The sequence below is a fragment of the Pogona vitticeps genome, chromosome 2 (genome assembly GCF_051106095.1).
Source record: "Pogona vitticeps strain Pit_001003342236 chromosome 2, PviZW2.1, whole genome shotgun sequence".
NCBI classification, from domain to species: Eukaryota; Metazoa; Chordata; class Lepidosauria; order Squamata; family Agamidae; genus Pogona; species Pogona vitticeps.
The window spans coordinates 219,396,445-219,415,720 of record NC_135784.1 but is presented as its reverse complement, the minus strand read 5'-3'; the positions used below and the strand labels follow the sequence as shown (position 1 = coordinate 219,415,720).

Genomic DNA, 19,276 nt, shown 5'->3' with positions numbered 1-19,276 from the left:
ACAATTTACTACACTAAGAACAGGATTTTGGTGAACAGATTCCAAGACAGTACCAAATTCTTCACTATGTACCCCGCTGGGAACTGTGCAGTGGGAATGAAAACATTTCCCTACTGGACAACATTCAATTCTATAGAAATGAACTTTTGTTTATGAATTTTCTGATGCTTTCTTTGTCTCCACAGCTCTTTGTGTATTCCACCACCTAGAGCAGTGGTCCCCAACCTTGGGCCTCCAGATGTTCTTGGACTGCAACTCCCAGAAGCCTTCACCACCATTTCTGCTGGCCAGGATTTCTGGGAGTTGAAGTCCAGGAACATCTGGAGGTCCAAGGTTGAGGACCACTGACCTAGAGGATCTCCAGTGTTCCAGAGTACATTTAGAAAGTAATCATACAAAAATGCATTTCAGTAACAAATATATTTCTGTCAGTTAGCAGACCATTCAGTTTCACCCATAGTAGTTACATCCTGTTGCTATGTTTTCTTAATTCTGATTTATATTATTATGTTTTATTTTAATTGTTGTTAATACAGTGGGGTCTTGACTTGAGAACTTAATCTGTATTGGAAGGCGGTTCTCAAGTCAAAAAGTTCTCAGGTCAAATCTGCATTTCCCATAGGAATGCATTGAAAACCATTTGATCCGTATCTGCTCTTTTCCGTCCATAGAAACTAATGGGAAGCTGCTATTCTGCCTTCGACCACTAGAGGGGGATATTTTGTTTCTTTGTTCCTTAGGTCAAGAAAGGTTCAGGAAAGGCAGGGAAAATACAGTCCAGGCAGTACAGTACCAGGCAGTCCGAAGACTGTCTCCCAATCCACTCTCTAAACGCTGGGAGGAGTGAGGAAGCAGACAGGCACCCTTTTCACTGGCCAACAGTTAACTGAAAGTTTAAATTTTGCACTTTCCCTGCCTCCCACGTGGGTTTTTTTCAGTTCTTAACTCAAATCTAAGTATGTAAGTCAAGTCAATATTTTCCTATGAGAGTGGTTCTTAAGTCAAAATGTTCTTAACTCGAGCCGTTCTTAAGTCAAGACCCCACTGTATGTTGTTCAACATGTAAACCAGAGGTCGTCAACCTTTTTCCTCCTGCAGACCAGCTGAATCTCTCAGGGAGGTGGGGGTGCCCCCTTGCGCTTGCACTCTCAGATGCATATGCAAAGCTCCCCCACTGCTTCACACATGCGCAGGGGAGTGTGCTGGTGGTGGTGGAAGCCTGGGAGTCTGAGCATGGCTGGAGGGCTCCCTCTGGCTGCTCGCCTCTCAACGGGCTCCAACGAGGCCGGGGCAGGGCTCCTCGCCACCCTCCACGGCAGGAAATTCAAATGGCGAGCAGCCGCTGGTGCCGGTTCCAGAGCTGGAGGCACCAGCGGTGGCATCGGCTTGCTGAGGGCGGCAAGGAGCGCTGACCCGGGTCGTGTTGGAGCCCGCCAAGAGGCGAGCAGCCGGAGCACACAGCCATGCTCAGTCTCCTGGCTTTTGGCCACTCCCGCCACCACCGCCAGGAGGCCAGCAGCTGGAGCCGCCAGCCATGGTCAGCCTTCTGGCTCATGGCCACCCCCGCTGCCACTGGGAGGCCAGCAGCTGGAGCACCCGGCCATGCTCAGCCTCCCAGCTCTAGGCTACCCCCGTGGCTGCCAGACCGCAAAGACAGACCTCCACCCCCCACATGCACTCCCCTCCCCACAGCTGCTTTGTGTGCACGGGCACATGCCTGAATGGGTGAGGGAGCACTCATGCCGGCGCTGGCACACGCGTGCATGCGCAAAGCAGCTGTGGGGAGTCCATGTAGAGGGGGGGTGGAGGTCTGTCTTCGTGGCCTGGTCGGGCTCAAGCCACAGATTGGCAACGGGCCATGGACTGGGGGTTGAAGACCTCTGGTGTAAACTATCCAGCCTTAGTAATCAGATGGGCAGCATAAAAATCAATCAATCAGTCAGTCAGTCAATCAACCAATCAGTATTCTAGAACAACCTTTGTGTTAAATTGGTTTCTAAAAGTACAGCAGCATCTGAATTTTACCGTTTAAATTGACATTTACCAACTTTTCTCAAAGCACTGTTGAAGAGAAAGAATTCCAAATATTTTATGTATTCTGAGAAATCAAACCAAACAATATAGCAGAATTACATACCTTGTTCTTGAAGTAAACCTCTATCGGCAAAATGAAACCAGCATATCCAGATTCCTCCACTTTGTATGGTGGATCTTTGCACACTGGGGGAAAAGAAAAAGGATTGATTTTTTAACCCTTTGTGCAACTGTTTTATAGAGGAAGCTATTTATATTGTCTCAGAAAATAGGTCCCTATTTTTTTAAGCATTTGGGGGAAAATGTTATCAATTTACATTCTCTCACTCTGTCATTGTGTTTACTGTTGTTCTAATATACCAACTGGTGACCAACCTTCTGATGATAAGCCCCTTGGTAACAAACTAGCTAATTAGTTGAAGATGCACACTGTGTTCTCCTCTCATAAAAAATCTAAATTATTTTGATAAAAATTTCCAGAGTTTTGAATCTGACTCAACCTCAATATTTAAACAATGCGAAGTGTACTTTGATTATTATTTTCCCACTAGTTAAACAGTTCTACTCAACTAATTTTGGTTACTAAAATATCACACATAATTAACAACCTTTCCTTTTATTGACCAAATTAAGCATGCATACTAAATCAGATTTCTACTTATACAAGGTAGCAAAAGTATTTTCAGAATTTTTTCTGAGTTAAATTCTCCCCCAGTCAATATAATATATTTTAATGAAACAAATATTTGTGTAGTTGTTACTATTGTTTTCGTTATTTTAATGTCATTTGCAGCCCATTATTTCTTGGCACAGAAATCATCCCTTGCCTCTAAATTTTGTAGGAGTTAGAAGCAGTCTAGAAGCCGCAGCATGGCAGCTATTAGAGACATATATTATCTTTAGACAAATGTAGAAAAATTGACTAAAACATAAGTATATGTACAATCATGGAGTGAGTATTGGGCACAGCAAAGAGCTGCTAGTCATCCACAGGGCAGAGGAACATTCCCTTTGGAATTCATGTTTAACTTTTTTTTTAACCAAAGTTGCCCAGCTATTTCAAGCAAGGAAAAAGAAATGGAAAAGATTAATGGCAAAGGAGATGGCAAGTCATAGCTGACTGGATAAACATCAGGTCAGTATGTTGCCAAAAGGGTTCAGAGCTGGAGTGGGCACCTATTTTGTGTGCTCTTAGTATTTGGGCATGGATCACATTGGTGGTGCACTGCACACACCTAACATCTATACCTGCAAACATACCTAAACAAAACAAAGAGGGTTGTATTCTCTGTACAGACTATGCAATCTGGGATTTGCTTTCTTCCACTGCTCTTTCCCTTATTTCATCTCCAAACCGCTCTTTATGCACAGATAATGGATTCAGTGAGCAGGATCTAACAGGCAGGTTATGTTTCATATGCAAAATATTGAAATAACACATTAGATGTATGCATTATCAGTGTTAACAAGAAGAGAAAGCAACAATGGTATATCAAAAGAACAAGCAATGTTTCAACATTACTTTCTATATATTATAAAATGTTTAGTGCCACTCCTCTTCTTTAATACAACAGTAACCAATATGGCATTGACATGCTGAATCAAATGTGTTACAGTATTTTTAGCTCTGCAACAGTTTATAGATGTGGCTAAATATAGACATTTTATCCCACTTTCTTCTGAAGATTTTTGGGTGTATTTTTAAAATACTGTACATTAAATGCATATGTAAAACAAATCTGCCACTGAATTTAAAAATGTGAATTGGTCAATATGTAAGATACATTCACATGGAGATTGAAAACTATGCTCATGTTGCTCTCTTTTGACCAAGGCAAAACCCCAGTTATAACATCAGCTCTGTAATCAACTTGCAAGTTTTGAAGAGGCTTGGAAACAGGTTGATACTCCTGGTTCCACAGAATTAAATAAAATATGACTATTAGACACAGGAATTGCAACTGTAATGTTTCATATATCTTCTTAAATTACACATCCAAACTAAAGAACAGCATTAAGATAGGATGGCTGAAATTAACTTAAGCCTGGAATCAAATATTAAAATGAAGCCTGGAATCCACTGCCCACTGCAATGTATGACAAATCTAAATTTCTGGCAATATAAATGAGGTATTTGGCTATTAAAGGTCCAAATTTTAATCAAGCAAGGAAGCAAACCAACATTTTAAGAAAGCTAAGACAGAATGGTTTCAACAGGTAAGAGCAAACCTAATAACAGATTAGGCTTTTGGTTGTTCTGGGTTTTTCGGACTCTTTGGCCGTGTTCTGAAGGTTGTTCTTCCTGACGTTTCGCCAGTCTCTGTGGCCGGCATCTTCAGCAACCTGTACTCTGTACTCTGTACAGCCTGCTGTCCTCTGAAGATGCTGGCCACAGAGACTGGCGAAACGTCAGGAAGAAGAAACTTCAGAACACGGCCAAAGAGCCCGAAAAACCCAGAACAACCATTAGATCCCGGCCTTGAAAGCCTTCGCGAATAGATTAGGCTTTTATTTTTGTGTCTTCTCTGTGGCAGGGAACGCCTGGCTGGCCATTGTTAAAATATGTAGATGAAGAGCTTGGTGAAGTTATTTTTTGTTATGCTTTTACAATTAAAATTTACTTTTCTGTCTATTAACTCACAGAATTTCTTGGCTATGAAACCCTTACTATTATGTTAGAAATTTAACACAAAGATATTTTGGAAATAGGAGAGCAAGGCAACTTCAAGAGTAGACTACATACTATGTTTTCAAAACACATTGACCAGAACAGCAACAGAGTCTACATTTACCAAAAAACCCTCTTCTCCCAGTACATATGTAAAGGCCACTGTTCTATCCTTCCGCTACCCAAGCAACCAGTGGCTTACTGCCTTTGAATGTGGATATTCCATAAAATCAGGACTGGTAGCCACAGACAATGTTTCATTTTATGTGAGATTTCTCTAATCCTCCTTTAAAGACAGCCAGCACAGACATCACTACTCACTGAGCAATGACTGAGCAATCAAGAAACAACATATTCCTAAAAATCAAAGCAAACCATGCAATGCTGAATACTATCTTTTATTTTGGATGGCTATATACTACAAATAAGAAACATATGGTTGTCCAGGTGGAGCACAAATCCTATCGGTCCAGACCATTGACTGTGCTTATCTGAGATGCTGTGAGTGGGAGAATAGTTTCTCACATCTGCTTTGCTCTGTATATTGTACATGTAAAGTATTTGATGAAACAGCTGTGCAGTGTTGTTAAGATCATGTTTACAGAAACCTCCAGGGAATGTGTTCATAGCTTTGTCTTAAAAAGCAGCCTATTGTGAGTACTTGGAAATGGCTGAAGAGTAAAATGAAGGAATTTTTTTAAAAGGTAAAAACAGTGGTGTGTGCACGTACTCAATTTCTGGGCATGAAAATAAGTGTGTTACAGAAGATTCTCTGCACCCATGCACAATGCTATAGAGTTATAGTGTATAAATGTTCATTGTAAACATTTCTTGAAATGTTCAAAAAGCAAACTGTGTAGATTATCTAAAACATGTTCTTTTGGGGGGGGGATGAGGGATAAAGATCTTAAATGCAGAAACTCGGAGACGGCATAGCAGTGAATATGAAGAAAACAAAGAAAAACTATCAGTCTTGATCAATAAAACATCTTTGAGACTTGCTCAGTGGCATGTTGCTTATACATTAATTTTTTAAGGCCAAGCCAGTTTCCCCACCCCAAACTCAGGGTGGATTAAAATTGATGATTTAAAAAAAAAAACATTAAAAAATTTAAATCAAATTTATTAGAATGAAATAAATAAATAAATAAATAAATAAATAAATAAATAAATAAATAAATAAATAAATAAATGCTTTTTGAGGAAAAAGCTATCTAAATATAGTTTTCTGTTTTACATTATAGTTCAAAGGTTATTCAGCATAAAATAGAAGTTATGTAGCATGAAGCTGTATATTCATGTATTGTTTACATTTTTTAAACTAATTCAATTAATCCAAGTTATGCAAGATGAGATATCACAGTAAAAATGGTATAAATGGTATAAAATAAACAAAGTTTAGGAAAAGACCTTAAACCCATTGTTGTTCTGTAAATCTATGTACAAACAATTAACACATTGATGTTTGAGCAAATACAAGAATATATATGCCATATAATGTTAATAACACAATTTAAGTAGTTGTCTAAATATGGGTCATTAACCTATTAAACTAATATCTCTTCTGATATGCTGCTTTACTAATCTGACAGGTTATTATTCTAAATATTGCAAATATTAAAAATTATAACTACCAACAAGAATGAACCTTTAGATTTAAATATCATGATTTAAATCAAGTCTTACTGACTTGATTTATTGACTCGAACTGATTAAAATCAAATCTACCTTCCCACCACCATTTTATGAAAATTTACCCATTAAAGTCTGCCATAGGGTTGCCAGACGTCAGGCAAAAGGAGGACATGTCCTCTTTTTTAGCCTAATGTCCTCCATCCGGCAGGCAAAGATAAAAACCTTTAAAATGTCTGGCTTTTGTATATTTTATGTTATCATCTTGGATGAGAGGGGGAGAGGGGGAAGGAACCCCCCTCCCCCAGTCTTTCCCCACGACCCCCCTTAGCTGCCGCCAGTGCTGGAGTGCAGTCCTTGCCCCTTCACGACACCGCCGTGGCTGCTCCGCGATCTGCCATGCCTGCCCAGCCCATGTGGAGCCTTAAAAGGCAGCGCGGGTGGAGCTCTGCCCGCCAAGCCAGGCAGGAGCAAGCAGAGCCCAAGCGCATCAATGGGAAGGCGAGTGCCCAGACTGTGTGTGTTCAAAGTCCCTTTTGGGGACTCCAACTCCCACACACCCCAGCCTTGAACTTATGACCCTCAGGGGAGGGGAGGCTGCCTCATTCAGTTTTGCCCGGCGCAACTTTCCCCCTGCCTGTGCTAGAGCCTTGTTTGGGCGTCCAGATTAGCAAGGTTGCCTCTGAGCCTGTGCAGAATGTGAGCAGCTGGGGGATCCCGCAGCCGGGCTGGGGTGGGTTTGGGTACAATTGGCTGTTTAAATAATGTTTTTTGGTATTTTGAAAAAAGCCTCCATTGAATTTATTTTTATTTTTTAACATGACTGCTTCTTGGTTGGTTCACTAAGAGACATTTATTGGCAGCTATTGTAATAAAATTGTATTGAATGAGGGTTTAATCCAGAACTATTCAAATGGAACATGAAACAATATGTCCTCCTCTGTCCCCTTTTTTGTCTTTCTATGCCCTCCTTTTGGTACCCATGTATCTGGCAACCCTAGCTTTACATGCATAATGTTAGCAAATTATCTTGCTACTCCACTTCATTTATCTGTTCCATTCCTATAGCCAAAGCTCTCACAATTCTCTTGCTTTTTCTATCTATCTATCTATCTATCTATCTATCTATCTATCTATCTATCTATCTATCTATCTATCTATCTATCTATCTATCTATCTATCTATCTATCTATCTGTATGTATATATGTATATATGTATATATGTATATATGTATACAGTGGTGCCTCATTTAACGAGTGCTCCGGTTAACGATGAATTCGCATAGCGATGGCAAAAAAGCAATCTCTTTTGCCATCGCTTTGCGATGTTGCCTATGGGGAAAAATCGCTTTGCGATGTTTTCCCCATGGGCCCCATTTTCCCCCAGCTGAGTGGCGGGAGCCTCCAAAGGACCGCTCCCGCTGCTCAGCTGGGGAAAAATGCCGGTGGTAGCCTCGGAAGGACCCTTCCGAAGGGTGGCTCCAAGGCCACCGCCGGGATTCCCCTTCAGAGGGGGCATTTTCCCCTAGCTGAGCGGGAGCCCCGCTGCTCAGCTGGGGGAAAATGCCGGCGGTAGCCTCGGAAGGACCCTTCCGAAGGGTCGTTCCAAGGCCACCGCCGGGATTCCCCTTCGGAGGGGGCATTTTCCCCTAGCTGAGCGGGAGCCCCGCTGCTCAGCTGGGGGAAAATGCCGGCGGTAGCCTCGGAAGGACCCTTCCGAAGGGTCCTTCCGAGGCCACCGCCGGGATTCCCCTTCGGATGCCTAAAAGGCATCCGGACCCCCACCGCCGCCGCTGCTTGTATCCGCCCCGCGGCCGGCTACCCCCGCCATGGTCGGACTCTCAGGAGTCCGATCATGGATGGGGTAGCCGGCCGCAACGCGGATCCAAGCCGCGGCGGCAGGGGTCCGGATGCCTATCAGGCATCCGGGGCTAGGATCTGGCCCCCGGCTGGTTCCCCTTCCATGGTCGGACTCTCAGGAGTCCGGCCATGAATGGGGTAACCGGCCGGGAGGCGGATCCAAGCCCCACCGCCACCGCCGCCGCTTGGAACCGCCCCCTGGCCGGTTCCCCTTGCATGGTCGGATCCGACTGTGCAAGGGGAACCGGCCGGGGGCCGGATCCAAGCGGCGGCGGCAGCGGTAGGAGCTTAGGATTCTCCCCCCGGCTGGTTACCCCATCCATGGCTGGACTCCAGAGAGTCCGACCATGGAAGGGAAAGCCGGCCGGGGGGAGAATCTAAGCAGCGGCGGCGGCGGTAGGAGCTTGGATCCGGCTGGGGGCCGGATCTAAGCTCCTACCGCCACCGCCGCTGCTTGGATACGGCCCCCGGCCGGTTCACCTTGCATGGTCTGATCAGACCAAGCAAGGGGAACCGGCCGGGGGCCGGATCCAAGCAGCGGCGGCGGCGGTAGAAGCATGGATCCGGCCCCCGGCCGGTTCCCCTTGCATGGTCAGATCAGACCAAGCAAGGGGAACCGGCCGGGGGCCGGATCAAAGCCCCTACCGCCGCCGGCGCTTGGATTCGCCCCCCGGCCAGTTCCCCTTGCTTGGTCAGATCAGACCAAGCAAGGGGAACCGGCCGGGGGCCGGATCCAAGCAGCGGCGGCGGCGGTAGGAGCTTTGATCCGGCCCCCAGCCGGTTCCCCTTGCATGGTCAGATCAGACCAAGCAAGGGGAACCGGCCAGGGGCCGGATCCAAGCGGCGGCGGCGGCGGTAGGAGCTTAGATCCGGCCCCCAGCCGGTTCCCCTTGCATGGTCGGATCAGACCATGCAAGGGGAACCGGCCGGGGGCTGGATCCAAGCGGCGGCGGGGGCAGGGGGGTTCCGAATGGCTTCCAGTGCTTCGCCTGGAAGCCATTCGGACACCCCCTACCCTGTCCCCGCTGCCGCTGAGAGCCTTCCGAGCTCTCAAAGGGCTTTCTCCAATTTGTGGTGGGGAAGCCCTTTGAGAGCTCGGAAGGCAAATGTCGGCGGTCGGCGGTGGCTTTGGGATCCATCCAAAGCCACCCCCAACTGCCGATATTTTCCCCCAGCTGAGCAGCGGGGCTTTGAAGCTCCCGCCACTCAGCTGGGGGAAAATGCCTGCGGTGGCCTCGGAAGGACCCTTCCGAAGGGTCCTTCCGAGGCCACCGCTGGGATTCCCCTTCCCTGCGGCCGGCTTCCCCGGCCATGGTCGGACTCTCAGGAGTCCGACCATGCATGGGGTAGCCTGCCGCGGGTCGGATCCAAGCCGCGGGGAGAGGGTGGGGGGATCCGGATGGATCCCACCACCCTCCCCCCGCGGCCTGAGGCGGGTGGGAGGCATGGCCGGACTCCTCGGCAGGCACCGCGGCTCCGATCCGATCTGAGCCGCGGTGCCTGCCAAGGAGTCCGGCCATGCCTCCCACCCCCACCCCCACCTCCTTCGGCTTGAGAAGGGTGGGAGGCATGGCCGGACTCCTCGGCAGGCACCGCAGCTCCGATCCGATCTAGTTCTGTAAGAACTAATGCTTTGGTTATGTAATTGGGCTGTTTAATGAGTGGGCATTTTCATGCAAGTAAACAGTCGCCCTTCTGAAGCTCCAGTTTAGGGCTGTTTCCTGCCAGAGTGTTTTATGGCTTTGCCCTCGCCCTACAGTTTCGGCTACATGGGCAGGGAGAGATTTTTCCTTTTGGGTCAGCTTGGCGTTTGTGTTAGTTGCAGCTTGTATGGAGCAACACTTAGAAGGAGAAGAATTTTTGGAGTTGCCTGGAGAGCTGTTTGTGACTCAGAGAAAAGTTAAGATTGGTGGTGCATCTGCTAGGCTGCCTTTGGTTAGTAAAGATACGAAGCCCTGGCACCAAGAGCTTTTGGAGGCTCTTGAGCACGACGTCTTGACTCAAAGTGGAGCTAAGCAAAGGATTACTTATGGTTCTTCACAACTGAGAAGGGAATTACAAAAGGGAAATATAATGGCTAAACTCCCAGCACAGGACGTCCAGGACCTACTTAGATCTGATCCAGATCAGACTTGGACTAAGTTGCAACAGATGGATCAGGCAGAGGAAATGGCGGGTGCCAGCACTCCAGTAGGGAGGGGAGTGCCAGGCAGAGGCATTTCTGATGGGACAGCAGGAGCAGCAGCAGCAGCAGCAGCCGGTGCTGAGGGTCCTGATCCTAACAAGAGTCTATCACCAGTGGATAAGTTAACCCTTATGTTTGCTAATTTTGTTGCTTGTCACACTCAATCTATTCATAATCAGAACATTGCTGATGAGTTATTGAAGCAGTACAGAGACGCAAAGGTGGAGCGTTTGGTTAATGAGCTGAAGGAAAAAGAGGAGTTTAAGAACTCAATAGCCAGTGTTGATAGAAGCAATCTACCTTACTACCATGATGGCGATATCTTATCATTTTTATCTCTTTATGAACAAGCGTGTCGAGATCTTAGGATACCGGAGGCCTGGTACCTCAAGCTATTGCGTACTCAGTGTTCTGGGCAACTTGCCAACATAGTAGCCAAATTATCTGATGAGGACCCTGACTGGCCTATTTTTAAAGAGGTGGTAAAGAAAAAATTTGGTTTCACTTCGGAAATACTGAGGCAGAACTTTAGAAAACTGAAAAAGCAGCCTAATGAGTGTTATTCTGCACTAGCTGACAAAATAGAACATCTAGGTGATCAGTGGTTGAGCTCCTTGGGCGCCAGTACCTTTGAGGATTTAAGAACTGCGTTGTACATGGAGCATTTTCTTAATTTAGTGCCTTCAGAAATAAGGAGTACTTTGTTGGAGAGAGGCTACAAAGACTTGCAAACCCTTGCTTTAAAGACTGATGAAATTTTCTCCTTTAAAACGCATGAACCTGCCGTTAGGGCAAAGACTGCACCAGTAGCACCTAAGAGACAGAGTCAGCCTGATTTTAGAAAGTCTTTTTCTCAAGAACCCAGGCAAAGTTCATTTGAGCAACGCAGGAGCCTAGCTCCTAGTCAGAGTAAAACGCCTCTTAAATGTTTTGAATGTGGTGGCTCTCATCTGCGACGAGATTGCCCAAGGTTGAATGTGCCAGCTAGCCAAGTTAAGGAGCCAGCTAGAAAAACACCTGTGCCAGCCCCACGCAGATCTAAAGCAGGCACACCCAAGATGGCGTATGTAAGTTCTGTGCCAGCGGGAACTCAGCAAGTGCCAGCTGCCAGTAATGCAGTTTCTGTGCCTCACCAGTCAAGCATTGTGCCTTCACAGAGTCAGGAAGGAGTTAACCTAACTGTAACCCCTTCGCAAGCCAGTGGAATGCAGGCAGCAGTAAACCAATATGTGCCTAGAGTTTTGGACTTACAAATTGCTTCAATTTCCTCAGAAATTGTAAGAGACTGCATCAGGAGAGAGGTTTTCTGTTATGGATCCTGATTGCATAGTACCAACTGCGCAAAGGGACTGGGCAACCCGCACATTTTCTGAGGTGGTTTTTCTTCACACACCTGGAGGTGATATGGCTTTAAGTGCTTTTCGTGACTCGGGTGCCGACATTTCTTCGATAAGCAAACATTTTCTAGACCCCACCTTGATCTTGAACAACCTGAGGTGTCCAATAAAAACTTATGGATCTATAGAGACTGATCAGCATTTCATTCCTCTAGCTTATGTAAAAATTACCTATAAGTCCTGGTCAGGTGCAAAACATATTTTAACCCATGAGGGAAAACCTGATTTTCTTCTTGGAAATGATCTTGCTTTTTTGGATCACATGCAGAGTCAAAATGCAACTTCGATGTCGGTAGTCACACGTTCTCAAAGTAGGGAGATGCATAATCCTGAACGGGAGCAGGAATCCACTGAGGATAGCTCAGATGGAGACCTTACCCAACAGCAGCCTCTTGTGACCGAACCTGATAATGCAGCTACAACTGAAACTACAATAGAGGAGGTGATACCTAAGGGATCAGAGGACTTTAGACTGAAGCAACTTAATGATCCCTCTCTAGCTTCTTTGAGGTCACAAGCAGACAATTATGCTGAACGTCCTGCGCATCAGCAAGTTAGTTTCCTGTGGGGAGAAAACGTAATGCTCTGGGTGAAATTCTCGAGGAAGTAAGATTTTGTGTTGATTACAGAAAGTTAAACAGTGTTACTGTTCCAGATCCATACCCATTGCCTAGAATGGATGATTTAATTGAACATCTTTCAAAGGCTAAGTTTATCAGCATTCTCGATCTAAAGAATGCTTATTGGCAACTCGATTTAGCTGAAGATTCACGAGATAAGACCGCTTTCATCACGCACGTGGGAACTTTCCGTTTCCGCAGATTGCCATTTGGTTTGAAGAACGCCGGTGCGTCATTTCAAAGAATGATAGACAACTTTTACAAGGTTTACCTTTTGCAAGTGCTTATCTTGATGATGTTGCCATTTTCAGTTCTGATTTTGATTCTCACATGTCTCACATTGAAACTGTTTTGTCCAGACTTCAGCAAGCAGGACTGACAGTCAAAGCCAGCAAATGTCAATGGATGCAAGGAAAAGTCATGTACTTAGGTCATTTGATTGGGCAAGGAGAAATTCAGACTTTGCAAGCTAAAGTACAATCTATTAATGATTGGCCTATTCCAAAAACTAAGAAACAGGTACGCTCGTTTTTGGGCCTAGTCGGCTACTACAGAAAATTCATTCCTGATTTCAGTCATTTGGCTTCACCTCTGACAGAGCTCACTAAGAAGAGACAGCCTGTCAAGGTAAAGTGGACACCAGAGTGTCAAGGTGCCTTTGATGCTTTAAAAGCTAAGATTATGGATGCACCTATACTAAAATCCCCTGATTTTGACAAACCATTCATTTTACAAACAGATGCCTCTGAATTAGGCCTTGGAGCAGTATTGTTACAGCAAGGAGAAGATGGGAACCTTTATCCTATCTCATACTTCTCTAGAAAACTCTTGGATAGAGAGAGAAGTTACGCAGTACCTGAAAAAGAGGATCTTTCTATATTTTGGTCTCTCAATTTACTTAGACCTTACCTATGGGGGCGTAAGTTTACACTCCAAACAGATCACAGAGCTTTAGTTTGGTTACAGAAGATGAAATCTCACAACCAAAAATTGTTGAGATGGAGTCTAGCATTGCAAGATTTTGATTTTGAAGTTCAACACATTCCTGGAAAATTGAATGTTGTGGCAGATGGTCTTTCTAGAATGTACTGTGAAGATTCTTATGAACCTGAACGTTGAAACGATGTATTCAACAGTGTGCTATGTTTCAGTATTGTAATAGTTAATCTGTAGTTGAATTTTGAGATATAACCAGTTAATTACTTTGAATTACTTTTTAGTTACTTTTACTTGATTTCTTAAAATTAGATCAGATTAACTGCTCTGAATTTTAACGATAATCAGGGGGGGCATGTGATGATTTGTGTTTTTATGTGTATTAGAGTGGGATATGTAGTCCTAAGATTGTCCCAATAGCATCCATTTTGATTTAAAGTCTGTTCTGTAGTAGGAAAGTTTTACATGCTGTTTCAGAGAAGCTTCGCTCTCTGGTTATCTCGTTGCTAAGATGAGCAGAGAGCAGAGACTTTCGTAGTCAAAATAATTCTGCCACAAAGTATGATAACTGTTACATACAGCACTGATGTTACCTGTCTGTCATGGGTTTGGAGGGAAAGTTCCATCCTATGGGGAGTGGAAGGCGGGACATCAGGAGGAGGGGCTGTACTGTATATATATGTGGAGTTTGTGTGGAGAAGTTAGAAGAAGCTGGAAGGAGAGCTGAAGGAGAGCTGAGAGAAGAAGCTGGTGTGGGAGTCTGTGTGTCAGACAGGGTACTACTGTGTGTCAGTCAGTACCAACCTGATAGGTTCAGGTGTCTGTATGGGTAGCCAGAACTGATAGGTTCAGGGTCTGTGCTTTATTTAAAGGTGTTCTGTGTGAACCAAACTGGTGTATGTATGATTGAGACTAAGCCACGTTACTGTATCTTATTCACTTGATCATTTTATTTTCCCTGTGTGTCATTTAAATAAACCTTGTTCTTTTATTTGTTAAAAATCCATTCCTGGTCTGTGTGACTCCTTACAGGGAATGGTTGGTGGCAGCTTAGTGAAACTGTGGCATATCCCAGTAGGTCTGGGGTTGTCACATTGATTGGTGTCCAGCGTGTGGGATACGACTGGTCCAGTTGTCCAGTTGTCCAGCAAAGCCTTGGCAAGTGTGCCCAGAGCAAGGGGGGTCTAGTCAGGGAAAATCTGAGAGCGCGTAGATAATCTTCTAGGCTTACCTCACGGGGAGGTACGCTAGTGGAAGAACATGCACACTCAGATTGGGGACTAGATTAGGGAGCTCTGAGGCAACCCGTTTTGGCGGGAAAGGGCTGAGGCAAAGCTGTGTGAAGTAACAGTGATTTAGCCTGTCTGCTGAGAGGCCTAGCAGAGGGGGTGGATTCTGCCTGGCAACAGTTGCAAGTTAGTGCTGAAGGAACAGCAGCAATCTATAGAAGGCTGTTTCTGAGGCAAAAGGAAAAAAGTCGTCGCTTTATTTTGAGGCTTGACTTTTGAAGGCAGCCTGTTCTGGGGGGGGATTATGCCCTTGACTCGAAGCCAAATGGCAGAAATGGGGGAAGTAAGAGACCCACAGGTAGACCAAGGTTCTGAGGAGGAATTTGGCTCAGTGCAGGATGAGAGCACGGGAGAACAGAAACCAGAACTCAGAAAAATGCTCCTAGCCCAACAGCATGAACTGAGGGTGAGGGAGATGGAGCAAAGGGAAAGGGAGAGGCAAAGACAATTTGAATTGGAGAGAGAGAAAATGGCGTTTGAGCTGAAGAAGCTGGAGATAATGAGTAGAAATAGTAATAACAATAATAATGAGGGGAACCCAGGGAATGGGGAAGGCGGCCTGTCTAAAACTGACCTGAAGAAATTCCCTGTGTACCACAAGGGAGATTGCCTGAGGTGTTCTTTTCCCTCGTGGAAAGAGCGTTTGTGGACTTCTCAGTAAGGGAAACTGAGAAGATGACCATTATGCGATCTTTAATCAGTGGCAGCCTGGCAGAAGTCTATGCAGAGATGTCAGTGGAAATGATGAGAGACTTCGCGGAGTTTAAAAAACTGGTGTTTGCCAGACATGGGATAAATGCGGAACAGCTGAGGCAAAGATTCAGGTCACTCACAAAGAAACCAGAGCAGACTTTTACCCAAGTGGGGGCCCAACTGGTGAGGCTGCTAGAGAAATGGCTGTCTCAGGAGGGGGTAGAGACCTTCCAGCAGCTCAAAGACCTGATAGCGCTGGAACAGTTTTATTCAGTCCTGCATGGGGAACTGAAGTTCCAGGTGAGGGAGAGGAAACCGAAATCTGTGACAGAGGCGGCAGAGATCGCAGATTTTATTTACCAAATAAGAAAGCCCTTAGGTGCTGAGGGGAAATCTGTAGGTAAACCCAAAGAAACCTACAGCAAGTACTCTCAGGGACCAGGGAAAAACCAGCAAGGGGGAGGGGCCCATGTTGAAGGGAAGCCCTCAGACATGAAACCACCAAGACCTCAGATTTTGAAGGGAAAACCAAAACCAGATGAGAAAGACTCCAAGTACAGCAGAAAATGTTATTTCTGTCAAGGAAAGGGCCATCTAATCTCAGAGTGTGAGAAATTAAAGCAGCTAAAGGGAAATTTGCCTCATGATTTGAGTGGAACCAAGTCAAAAGCTGTGTTCTGTGTCCAGAAAGAGCAAAGCTCCTTGTCACTGAGGGAGCCTGTTGCCATGGCTACTCAATCTGGAACAGTTACATCTGCTGATCAGGCTGAGGAAAATGGTCCTCTTGTGGAGGTCAAGCGCTGCTTACTAGTGAGAACAGATTCGCAGTTGTTTGAAACAGCAGGGGTGGACGTAGGAATACTTGACCATCAGTATAGGGGGTTAAGGGATACTTGTTCCCAGGTGACCCTGTGCCATCCAGATATTATTCCTAGGGAGTATATAATCCCAAATGAGAGCATAAAGGTGGCAGGGATTGAGGGACAGGTGATCTCGCTGCCAGTAGCTGAGGTACCTGTGAACTTTCAAGGCTGGAGGGGAGTTTGGCGGCTAGCGATTTCATCGACTCTGCCAGCAGCCATGCTCGTGGGAAATGACCTGGCTGAACATGTGAAACGGGTGCTAGTGATTACACGTTCACAAGCTACCACGGGGACAGTTCAGGGGGGTACTGATGAGCCCGAGACGGAAGCAGAGGGGAGTTCAGAAGCTGTGGTGGAAACTTTAACCATAGACAGCCGATTTGGCCAAGAGCAAAAGGCAGACGCCACTCTCCAAAAGTGTTTTGAACAGGTGACAGACGCCCAGCTAACACCTGAAACCCCAGTGAGATTTTGTGAGAAAAAGGGGATTTTATATAAAGAGACCCTGAGGAATATCTCAACAGGGGGAGATGGGATCAGAAGTCAGCTAGTGGTACCTGAAAAGTATCGCCCCATGATCTTAAAAAGGGGGCACTTTGACATGTTTGCTGCGCACTTAGGGGTGAACAAAACACAACAGAGAATTACACAGAATTTTTACTGGCCTGAAATAGGAAAGCAGATCAAGGAGTTCTGTAAACAATGTGATGTGTGTCAGAGGCAGGGGAATAGCCGCGACAGGACCAAAGCAAAGTTGTGCCCTTTGCCTGTGATTGACACTCTGTTCAAATGCATAGGGGTGGATATTGTGGGACCTTTGCCCAAGGCCACAAAGAGGGGGAACAGGTTCATTCTCACCATTGTGGACCATGCCACGAGGTACCCTGAAGCCATACCCTTGACTAACATTGAAACTAACACAGTGGCAGATGCTTTGGTGGGGTATATGTCCAGGATGGGATTCGCCTCAGAAATAATCACAGATTTGGGCGCATCGTTTACATCGAAGCTCATGAAACGGTTATGGCAAATCTGTGGAATTAAACACAAGGAAACCACTGCCTATCACCCTGAAAGTAATGGGTTAACGGAGAAGTTCAATGGGACTCTGATGCGCATGATTAGGGCTTACTTGGCAGAGAATCCAAACAATTGGGACCAGAAGCTGCAATCCCTTTTGTTTGCATATCGATCAGTGCCACAAGCCAGTACCGGGTTCAGTCCGTTTGAACTCTTGTTTGGGAGAAGGGTGAAAGGGCCCCTTGATTTAATCAAGCAAGATTGGGAGCAGATCACCCAGGATGACCCACAAGACGTTGTGACATATATAGACTCTTTAAGGAATGACCTAAAGAGAAACCTAGAGCTAGCAGCAGAGACCCTGCAAGCTCAAAAGGTCAGAAAGAAAACTTGGGATGACCAGGAAGGCAGGGAGAGGCACTTTAACCCAGGAGAGGAAGTGCTGTGGCCTAGGCCCTGCAAAGAGAGCAAGTGTCAGCTGGGTAGCCCAGAAATAAAATACTTGGGTCACATAGTAGGGGGAGGAGTGATTAAACCCCTGGAGGCCAGGATAGAGGCCGTTCGTGATTGGCCCAGACCCAACACCAAGAAAAAAGTCAAATCATTTCTTGGGTTGGTGGGCTGCTACAGAGGGTTCATCCCGAGGTTTAGCGAGATGGCGACTCCGCTGACCGATCTGACGCGGAAGAGGACTGATGACCGCATCCCGTGGACCAGCGACTGTGAGGAGGCGTTCCGGAGGTTGAAGGAGGCGCTCATCAATTATCCAGTGCTGCGTGCTCCAGACTTCGACCGGGAGTTCATCATCTACACCGATGCGTCTAACAGCGGGGTAGGAGCAGTTCTTTGCCAGGAGGATGAAAATGGTGACCAGCACCCAGTGTCCTACCTGAGTAGGAAGCTCCAGAAAGGTGAGAGACATCTGGCAACCGTGGAAAAGGAGTGCCTGGCCATAGTCTACGCGATCCAGAAGGCCAAGCCTTACATCTGGGGAAGACATTTTGTTCTGTGCACTGACCATTCACCACTGCAATGGTTAAAGACAATGAAAACCCACAATAGCAAACTTATGAGTTGGGCTTTAAACCTGCAAGACTATGACTTTGAAGTGAAGGTGGTCAGAGGGTCAGTGAACTGTGTTGCTGACGCCTTGTCAAGAAGACCTGAAGAATGAAGACGGCGAAAGAAACATGGACTATGTATATATTTTGGTGACCAAAGGTTAAATGTACTTGTTTATTAAACATGTTTGGTTTGTATCAATAAAGGTAACTTGATGTATTTTAAATGGTAAATGTTTAAATGCCTAATTGATATGTTTATCCTAGAGTAAGTATGGTATTGTATGTCATTGTATAACTGTGTTTGTATGTTTTGGATCCAGGTTGTTTTTTGGAGAAAAGCACCTTAGCTTTCCCCCTACAAAACAACTTATAAAGAGGGGAGGTGTTACATACAGCACTGATGTTACCTGTCTGTCATGGGTTTGGAGGGAAAGTTCCATCCTATGGGGAGTGGAAGGCGGGACATCAGGAGGAGGGGCTGTACTGTATATATATGTGGAGTTTGTGTGGAGACGTTAGAAGAAGCTGGAAGGAGAGCTGAAGGAGAGCTGAGAGAAGAAGCTGGTGTGGGAGTCTGTGTGTCAGACAGGGTACTACTGTGTGTCAGTCAGTACCAACCTGATAGGTTCAGGTGTCTGTATGGGTAGCCAGAACTGATAGGTTCAGGGTCTGTGCTTTATTTAAAGGTGTTCTGTGTGAACCAAACTGGTGTATGTATGATTGAGACTAAGCCACGTTACTGTATCTTATTCACTTGATCATTTTATTTTCCCTGTGTGTCATTTAAATAAACCTTGTTCTTTTATTTGTTAAAAATCCATTCCTGGTCTGTGTGACTCCTTACAGGGAATGGTTGGTGGCAGCTTAGTGAAACTGTGGCATATCCCAGTAGGTCTGGGGTTGTCACAATAACAACTGAAGCTCTATGAGAAAGTTAGGCGGGACAACAAGACCCAGGAGGCATTCTGGGAAGAAGAAGGAAGTTAGTAAGGAGTTGGAAAAAGATGGAGATGGT

At 45.6% G+C, this 19,276-nt stretch overlaps 1 protein-coding gene across 3 annotated transcripts in view; it reads right to left on the bottom strand.

The window, feature by feature from the left end:
• Positions 1-19,276, bottom strand: part of MLLT3 (MLLT3 super elongation complex subunit) — a 299,778-nt gene that overhangs the window by 148,576 nt on the left and 131,926 nt on the right. For all 3 annotated transcript variants that reach the window (XM_020790344.3, XM_072992060.2, XM_078384923.1), the window contains exon 3: positions 2,138-2,220. In XM_020790344.3, the coding sequence (XP_020646003.2) occupies positions 2,138-2,220 (83 nt within the window). The remainder of the gene's footprint in view (positions 1-2,137; positions 2,221-19,276) is intronic.